Source organism: Poecilia formosa, unplaced genomic scaffold (assembly GCF_000485575.1).
Source record: "Poecilia formosa unplaced genomic scaffold, Poecilia_formosa-5.1.2 Scaffold41, whole genome shotgun sequence".
NCBI lineage: Eukaryota > Metazoa > Chordata > Actinopteri > Cyprinodontiformes > Poeciliidae > Poecilia > Poecilia formosa.
In genome coordinates, this window is record NW_006799980.1 from 2778187 (window position 1) to 2787692 (window position 9506).

At 37.6% G+C, this 9506-nt stretch overlaps 1 protein-coding gene across 2 annotated transcripts in view; it reads left to right on the forward strand.

Annotated features, from left to right (window-relative positions):
• tm4sf5 (transmembrane 4 L six family member 5) overlaps nt 1-5622 on the forward strand; it is a 9244-nt gene extending 3622 nt beyond the window's left edge. Inside the window, exons 3-6 of one of the 2 annotated variants that reach the window (XM_007551376.2) lie at nt 464-606; nt 3832-4024; nt 4328-4377; nt 5374-5622. In XM_007551376.2, coding sequence (XP_007551438.1) covers nt 464-606; nt 3832-4024; nt 4328-4339 — 348 coding nt within the window. In that variant the 3' untranslated portion in view covers nt 4340-4377; nt 5374-5622. The remainder of the gene's footprint in view (nt 1-463; nt 607-3831; nt 4025-4327; nt 4378-5373) is intronic. The other variant, XM_007551375.2, reaches the window with a different exon arrangement.
• The last annotated feature ends 3884 nt before the right edge of the window (nt 5623-9506 follow it).

Genomic DNA, 9506 nt, shown 5'->3' on the forward strand with positions numbered 1-9506 from the left:
ACAAATAAATAAACACATGCAATATATTAATCAATAAATAACCTATAAATGAGCGCAGAAAGAATTTGAATCAATCACCCTCTTAAATAAAGCACTGGAGCCCATCAGTCTGAAAAGTTAGCAGCAGTCTGAAACAGGACCTCTTGGTTTGTAACATCCTGATTATTTTTTAACTATAAGTACGTTTGTTTGTTTCTTGTTCTGCAGACTGAAATGTTGCCCATGTAAAATACCGTGTTCAAATCAAAGATGAATAAAAAAAAAATCTTTCCAATTCCAGCTAACCTTTGGTGTGAAAATTAAATCACATAGAACAACATTCATAAGAAAAAAAAGGAAGTATGCCCTCTGTTAAATCTAACATTTCACTCCCAGATTCCACTTGCTATCTTAATTTACCAACAACAAAATCATCTTTCAAATCATAAATATAGTTTCTATGGATATCTCATGTCTCTTTCAGATGCTGAGCTCAGTCTTTTCTTCTGTCTTCGGCCTGCTGGGGGCAGTTTACTGCTCATGTGTGGCCATAGCTGCGTTGGCGGTGGGACCTAAGTGTCAGATTGATGATGGCCAATGGAAATACCCCTTTGAGGACTTGGGCGCGTGAGTGTTTCTCCCATCCTGACGTGTCATTTCCACTAACCACGATAACTGCTGCAACTTTGGGACCTAGAGGAGAGATAGCTGCATATTTCCATGTGCAGTTATTGATTGTTCTGCTATATCAGTTGTCTGATCAGTTATATTACTCTTATATCAGACAAAGAACAGTTTGAGTTCTTCTTGGAAACTGTTTATAAATGCAATACTGTTTGCATCCAGCAGGAGGCGCACCGAGCCAATGATTTCTTTTCTAAGTGGACAGCTTCTATTCAAAACGCTCAAAATGCCAAACAGTATTTAAATGCACGTGTTGTGCTCATTACATCCACAAATATGAAATGAAAAAGCATAATCTTAATACCGTTTATCTTTGCTTCTCTGAAGGCCAATAAAGAATGAGTTAATACAAGATCCACCCAGTAATAACCTGATTGGCGTCAGTGGTCAATTTCACAAGCAGATATGATTTAACACACCTGATCGGGAGATTAAAGCTGTCCAGCAAAAATGACGGTGCAATAAATATGAATGGAGGCTGCCAGCTGTTTAAAAGCCATCACTGTTTCCAGGGAGGAAACTAACTTTTTATTACGCAATTTATGGAAGGGTGTTATAATTTAGCCTCCACTTGTCCTTCCTTCAGAAAACCCCAGTTTCCTCTTCCTTTGTTTTTTGGTTTAGCCAGCACAGGATCCTCGGCAGCGCTCACAGCAGTGGCCCTGCGCTTCCCTCAAACCAAAAAGGACAACATGACAAAACAAGAACTGAGTCCTTCTGATCACAAGATATAATCGTTTGTTTGCAGATAACTGGTGTAGTTTGGTTTTAGACACTCTCCACGTTTCTTTGCAACATTGTGTGTGTTAAAATGAATTTACGTTTTAACTCAGCAGCATAATCTGACAGTGAAATTCTTAGAAAAATATAACTTGTAATTTCAGTACATTTATTCAATGAGGAATATAAAATTAAACATAAATGACAAATTTGACCAAAATCACTGATACCAAATCTAACCACTGATACAAAACAGATGCAACCAAAGTATCTTTTGAAGTATGCATAACTTTTTATTACGCATACTTCTAAAGATAAGTTATCATTAGTAACAACTAATGATCATTAGTGTCATTAGTTGTTACTCAGATAACTTTTCAATATCTTACGGCGAAGAAAACATGCCATTCAAGTAAATCAACTTTGTGTTGATCTTCACGAGTCAGGAAATGACTAAACAGAAATCGCTGCGTGTATAAAGTTGAACAGATGTACAACCAGAGCAATAATTAAGGAGTTGGAAATGTAAGAAAGCTGGGCAAAGAGGAACATGTTTACCTTGATGCCTCGCACAGCGTCAGGAGAGGGAGAAAAATGGCCGAAGTTCAACATTTACAAAAGAGTCTCCAAGTCTCCAAAAAAACCATCAGACGTCATCTGAATGCAAACTGGTTACTTAGGAGTATAAGGAAAAAGTCTTTTAAGTCCTACTATCACACACTTTACTAGGCCTTTAACTTAGTGGAACCTCAGTGTTCACATGGGATATACTAGCTAATACCTAAAGCCCTTATAAAAATGCTTATAATTGGCTATCTTTATAGTTCAAGCAATAAATTTACTTTTATATGCATTAATAAGCACCATGTAAACCGTCTTGGTGGTTAACAGCTACTACAGTTAGATGTTAGCTAACTATAGATGTTAGCTATGGTAAGCTAACAAATACACGTAACTGTAGATGTTAGCTAACATTTACAGGTAGATGCTAGCTAAAGGTAACTGTAAATGTTAGCTACAGATAACTGTAGCTAACATTTACAGTTACCTTTAGTAATAGCTGTAGTTATTTTACAGGCTATAGATGTTAGCTAACTGTAGCTAACATCTATAGATGCTACATAAGCTACAATCTTCCTTATAAGGCTGTTGTAAATGAATATTTTAGTAATCGAGTAATCTATCGATTGATCGATGAGAGCGCTGCAGCCGGAACACGGTGCACTAAATAATAAAACATAAATTAACAAAGCTTCAAGGCAGGCAAATTTTCCTCGAGGAATTTTAATAATTGAGGTACTCGAATCACTCGAGGAATCGTTTCAGCCCTACTTCCTCACTTCAGTTCTTGGGGACTACAGCCAATCGGGGACTAGAAAAACAATTGGCATTATTGGATAGACTTATTTGCAAACAGCATTATACCTCAGTGTCTCAGCTTCTCAAGTAGGTTTTTCTTTAGAATATTTGGATACGGTGCACAAAAAGATCCACAAATGGCCAGATTTTTGTCGAATTTACTTCCAACAGAAAAACCAGTGAACACTGAATGTGCTTTGGTCCGTTGCCACTGAGCCTCTTAGCAGCAAACACTCCAGGTGGGTCGTGGATAAGGATGACTATGAGAAAACTCACCTCTGCGCTCCGTGCTAGATCACACATGATTGTATCTTAAACTGATAACATTTGTATTGACCTTATCTTTACATAAAGATAAGATCCTTTACTATCTAAGAATCCTGTTAAAGATGCACAGGATACATCTAAACTGAGCAACGAGCCTCCGCTTAAATACCGTAAGTGGAGGTAATATATTGTTTTCTACAGTAACACTCGGTCCTGTCAGTCAAATAATTATGCTTTTTACAAGAATTTCAATACTTGTTACAGAATCAAGAGGTTTCAACATCGAGTCAGATAATTTGGCTGAATAAAGTAATAACACGTCATCGTGCTGTTTTCTGTTTATGGGTTCATAAAGTAATTCATTACTGGCATTTCTGAGGTAACAGAAATGCTTGGATGATATAAATCCTGACTGAACTTCAGTGGGAACGTGGTGATCTGACAAGAACTTCTTTAGGATTTCACTCTAAGTAAAAAACATTTTGATACTTCTCTTTCAAAATAATCTTTAACATAAATTATTTTCCAATAATGTGGTCAAGATGGAAAACACAGTAAGGAGTTGTCATTTTAAAGTCTTTCTAAGTGCCAACGAAAACGTGGTTTAACTTAGATTGGAGCAACTTATGCTATGCTAATTTCTTACTTTTCCTCTACATACATTTCTTTTTTGTTTAATTAAAGTAAAACTCAATCATTCCCCTCTTTTTCCTCTGCCAAAAGGAGAAAAAAGACCAAAAGATCCTGCCTTCTTACCTGTGAAGCACATACTTGCATCAGTGTTGTGCATGCTGACCAATCCTCCGCTCTTCTCTTCCTCAGGGGTAACAGCAGCTATCTTTGGAACCAGGACTTGTGGTCAGATTGCAAGAAGCCTGAAAACATAGTTCTGTGGCACATCGTGCTGTTCTCCATCCTGCTGGGGATGGGCTTGCTGCAGCTCATACTCTGTGGCGTCCAGGTGATCAACGGCTGCTTAGGATGCATCTGTGGCGACTGCCAGGACGACAGCGATGTGAGTCGATTAAATCTGCACTCAAACGAAACAAAACTGAAAGAATGGGAATGAGTTCTTTACTAAGAATATTTCTGAGATGGTGAAAGCTTAAAAAAAAGCTCACCGGTCAGCAAAGTGTGTATTTCTTACTTTTGTTGTCACAGTTTTCAGTTCTTATCAGGGGAAACAAGACAGAGGGAAAAAAATAGATGTATGAGTCTTAATTGAGTCTTAATTTTGCATGTGAATTGGCAGCAATTGTTCCACTAAACAGGAAACAGTTACCTGACCTGCTCTCATTTATTGCCATATTTTACACAGGGAAAAAAATAAACTTTATGAAGCTTTGAAAGCATGCTTCATCCTGTCAGGTAAGTCTCACGAGTAACAATCCATGTCAACAAATCAATTAGTTGCAAATTTTAATAAAAGCAAACAAAATTAAACATTAAGCCGGCGAGAAATGTCTCGTATTTTCGTCCAGTTTCATTTTCTGTATCGCAATCAAGCATGTCAGCATGATTCTTAATCACTTCTGAACTGAAATTTAAATGCATGCGATTGTTTGATGACAACACGAATGAAACATAATTGATTTAATGTGTCTTTTATCTGTAATCATGCATGCACACGATGCGTTCACATTGTTGCAAAAAGCAATTGTGCAAACCACCACAACTACTACAATCAACCGGTCCATAAAGGATCAGAACCAACAAAATTCGTAATCAATATCAATGATATTTATTATGATTGCTTATTCCTGTATTCATCAAAATGACCTAATTACAAAGAGAAATTAATTAATAAGTACACGGGAAGGAAGAGGTTAGTCTTTTGTGTAAGGAATAAAGCTTTACAGAGATATCAATATTTAAAATGTATGTGTTTTTGCTATAGGAGTTGTTCCTGTGTGTATTAACGGAGGAAAGAATAGGTCTGAAATTGCAAAATATTGTGAAAAGGCACATCTTCCAGATGTGTCAATCATTAATAAAGGTAGCAACATTTTTGAAATGCAAATTTCAAATTCAGAAATATGAATGAAATTGTCCTATTTCAATTTATGGTACTTTAAATACTGACAAAAACAAACATACTGAGAAGGATTTCTTTCCGTACGAGTCAAATATTGAGAGAAACCTGTCTGCGCTGCTTCGAGATTAACAGTTACCCTTCAGATCCGACATTAGAGTCTGAAACGTCACGCAGCGGCGGCTGCATGTCTGTGAGCTGTCAAAACATTCATGAGTGAACTGTGCCGCCGAAATGGCACATATTAACACCGAGCTCACACTTATTAACAGCTAAACCACCTGTCAACGGAAAGAAAAATGTAGAAACATGTGACTTTTGTGCCATTGCAGAGTGAAAGTGGATTATAAAGGTGAAGAAGAAGAGAATCTTGCAGAGACCATCCATCACCTCTGGGAATGTGACCTTTGGTTCAAATTTTTTGCTGAATAACGTATAATATTTTTCTTTTCTTCTAATTTGTTTTACTCGGTATAAATGTCCACCCTTTTACTCCATTTTGTATGTTTTATTTTGCTCATGTGTTTTGGTAACAGATAATTTTACTGAGCCCAATAAAAACTCCACACGTTAGCATGAAACCGTGTCCGCACACTGTTGGGTTTGGCTTCATACCTCAATGTTTATCAGCTGAAAATGACCGGATAAGGATTCATAGGCTTGAAACCTTACAAGACTCATTTAGATCATAATTCAGAATTTTCTTTCCAAAAGATAAGCTATATTTTAAGACATTTAGCCAACAAAAATGAGCTTTCTCTTCAAGTTACCCTGTTTTACCTTAAAACTGAGTGAGGAGCTCCTTCATCAGGGAGGTAAGAGTAGAGTCACTGCTTCTCCACACCGAAAGGATGCTCCTTAGATGCCTGTGTAGGTTTTTCTAAAAAATAAAAAATAAGCAAATTTTGGAAAGTATAACATGCAACTCTGGGGAAAATGAAGAGCCCACTCCACTGGACCTCCTGGTTTTTCCACCAAATATTGGTTTCTGAACTCTTCCTGAGTCAAAACAATAGAAACATTTAGAAGCATCAGTATTGTTGTTTCTAAATGAACATGAACTTGTTTTCTTTCCATTATTTGAGGTCTGAAAGAGCCGTATCTTTTTCATTATTTTAACAGTTTCTCATTTTCTGCAACATAAATACTACATTTTTGCTTTTAACTTCAGAGACATGTTGTCAGTAGTTCATAGAATAAAAGAACAAAGTTCATTTAACTCAAATATAAACCTATAAAGAATAAAATCAGAGAAACTGATAATTTTGCAGTGGTCTTTTAATTTTTTCCCCCCAGAGCTGTAAATTGTTTGGGGAGAAATAATACTGTAATAACTTAATTGTTTGTGATTATCTTGTTATTTCCAACTAAGACGTTATGGAACAAACTAGTTAGCGTAAACGCTGAAATAATTCCTCAACAAATGAAAAGCCATGAACTTTTTTTAATGTTTCATTTGATCATCCTGCTGATGGATCTATAATGCACAACGTAAACAGACATGAAACAACAAGGACAAAATCCAGTGAAACACGTCTAAAATTTTGGGACTGTATTCAATAGAAACAAATATATTTTACAGCGAACAGAACAATGAAATCCACCAAGTCTTTACTCAAACAGAAGGATACATTTTTGATTAAATCAATTTCAACCTGTTCACAGTTAATATTTATAATGTGAACAAAGGTGCAATATCCTGATCTATGGTTCCCAAACTGAGCTAAGAAAACTTAAATCCTGTGTTTCTGGGTTGATATTTATTTATTTATTTTTTATGGATCTTCAACTCATTATTTCTGCCCTAAAAGAAAAGTTTAAGTCTAAACCGAGTCTTTTTTTGGTTTCTAAACTGCTGTAATTTAAACACACTCAGTCACGTCTTCAATGTTTTTTTTTTAAATGTCCCTGAACCCAAAGCTGTATGGGTTCAGGGACCAAAATGATGTCAGCATGGTGGTGTTGGAAGGTCATGTTGTGTTTACTGATGCAAACAAAATCAGTTGTTGTGTTCAAACACAATAACAAAGGTCTTCACCATCCTTCAGAACCAGCAAGGCAAGAAAACCAAACTAAAATAAAAATACAGTTTTTAAAATGAAGTCTGGGCCACATTTGAATAGAAGCTCCAGCTCTACCAAGACGTTTAATGTTGACAAAAATAATCCTAAATTAAACCTTTGCACAAGTAACGTAAAAACCCAACATGGCAGGTATTTAAATACAAAGCTGACTCATCTTCAGCCTTTCTGAGAAGATTTTGTTTCTGGTTTCTTTTGTTCAGGACGCCTTCAGTTTTAGCGTTAAGATCCACTGATTGATTGAAAAAGCTTTGTGAGTTTTATGAGCATGTTTTAAACTATTCATCTACTTTAAAGAACAATCTGTTCAATTTGAGTCTCTTTCATGAAATCTCACTTGTCGTCATCATCACCCTGAACTTTTCCTCTTCATTTAATGAGCTTTGACCTCATTTGGGTTTCCTGAGTTCTGTATAAAACCTTTTTTTTTCTTAAAGTTCATGTCTGATGTCCTGCTAAGCCCAGATCATAACATAACTTAACGCTCACGTGTCACTTCGTAGCTATAAACAACAATTTCCTCCTCCGAAGTCATTGGTACTTAACCATAGTGTATCAGTTTATTTTTACCGGCTGGTAACCAGATATTTATACGCACACGCCGTATAAAACGTTTGTTTCCTTTCACTGTCACTAAAAATGTCTGGTCTACCAAAAACACGCTTTTTATTTGCTAAATATCAAAAATACTGAAACAGAGAATTAAAATAAAATTCAAATTCAGATTTTCTCGTTAGTTTGCTGATCTTTTATTGTGAGAAAACTGGTGTAAGTAAAACAAAGCAATATTAAAAATCACTTGCATGTTTTTTTATTTGTGTGCAGAAATGTTTACTGTTAAATAAATGCCAAATTTAACCCAGTTTTTATTTTATTTTATTTTTGACCCATTCTTTCTCTCCGAGCTCCATTAACTGGGTCTGGACCTTGCTGCGTGCATCGTGTGCAGATTAACCCACGTGACATTGTGCCAGGACAAACGTGCGCGCGCACACACACACACACACGTTTGTAAACACAATCAGAGATGCAGCTATGAATCGTCTGTCCTGTCCCCTCGCTGTGATTATCCCGTCTGGGACGTTCTGCTCCTTCCCTCAGAGGAATCTCTGTCAATTACTCCCCCCGCCCCATCGCTGTGGCCCCTGCAGTTAGGCAGCCAGCTCTAACAGGATTACCGATGAGACAGGGGTCAAAAGGTCGGAGCGCCTCCTGCGGCCACAGTGAACGCTGCAGCTGTATCTGCACAGGCAGTTCCTGTTAGTTTAGGTGCAGGTTAAGCTCATAATCTTTTGTTGCCATGGAGCCGCTTCTTGGTAATTGTTACCTAACTTTCAAGTTAAAACCCTGTTATAAAGCCGAGGTAAATATAGACCGGGTCTGCCGAGAGGCCGAATAACCCAAAGCTCTCAGAAAGTAGGAGACGCCTAGGTGAACGCTTCCCTCAACCTGGAGCTGCTTCATCGAAATTGTTTTCGAATTACGTTTATTCAGACTTGATCAAAACGAGACCCACGTGTGTTGCAGGTGTTAAGGAAAGACGATTATCCTATAATATTAAGTTTAAAAAGGCAGAATTGAGGGAAATATTGGAGAAACAAAAACAAGAGACAGGTGGACGTGTTTGGATGAACTTATCCAAAGAGTCTAAATTATGCATCACATGCTGTATTTACCTGCGACAGACTGGCGACCTGTCCAGGGTGTACCCCGCCTCTCGCCCGGAACGTTAGCTGGAGATAGGCACCAGCACCCCTCCCGACCCCACTGAGGGACAAGGGTGTTCAGAAAATGGATGGATGGATGGATGCTGTATTTACATGCAGCCTCACTAATAGTAGGTTAAACTTTAAAGGGGAAAAAAGGGGAAAACGTCACGTTATGTCCTGTTTTACACAGTAAGAGTTAAATGGTGATTGGTTTTCCTTTGCTGATGAGCCAATGCTGTGCAGTCCTCTTATATAATGTGGCGCACAAAGCGAGAAAGGAGGAAGTGTGAAGAATCTGGAATAAAAGAACAGAGGGACAAAAGAGGCTAAAATGGGGAAGGCATTTCTTTTCAGGCCTGAATGAAAAGCCGGTGAAGAAGCGACTGGTTCGAACCAGAGAAGTAAAAACAAAACATTTGGGCTGGATGACTTCAAAAAAGGGAAAATATGAACTTTAATTCACCTAATGCTCATTGAGTTCCCCCCTTTTTGTGTTTTGGATGAAATGTCACGGCTCAGTCATGCTGTCACCTGCGGCTTTACTCACATTTTGACCAAAACACTCACATCTGATGGCTCAGCAGCGTCAACCACCCAGTAATTTGTTTTCAGCCTCGCGCCGAGTGACTCAGACTTGAGCCGCAGAAGCGACCCGATGACCAAAACAAATTCATT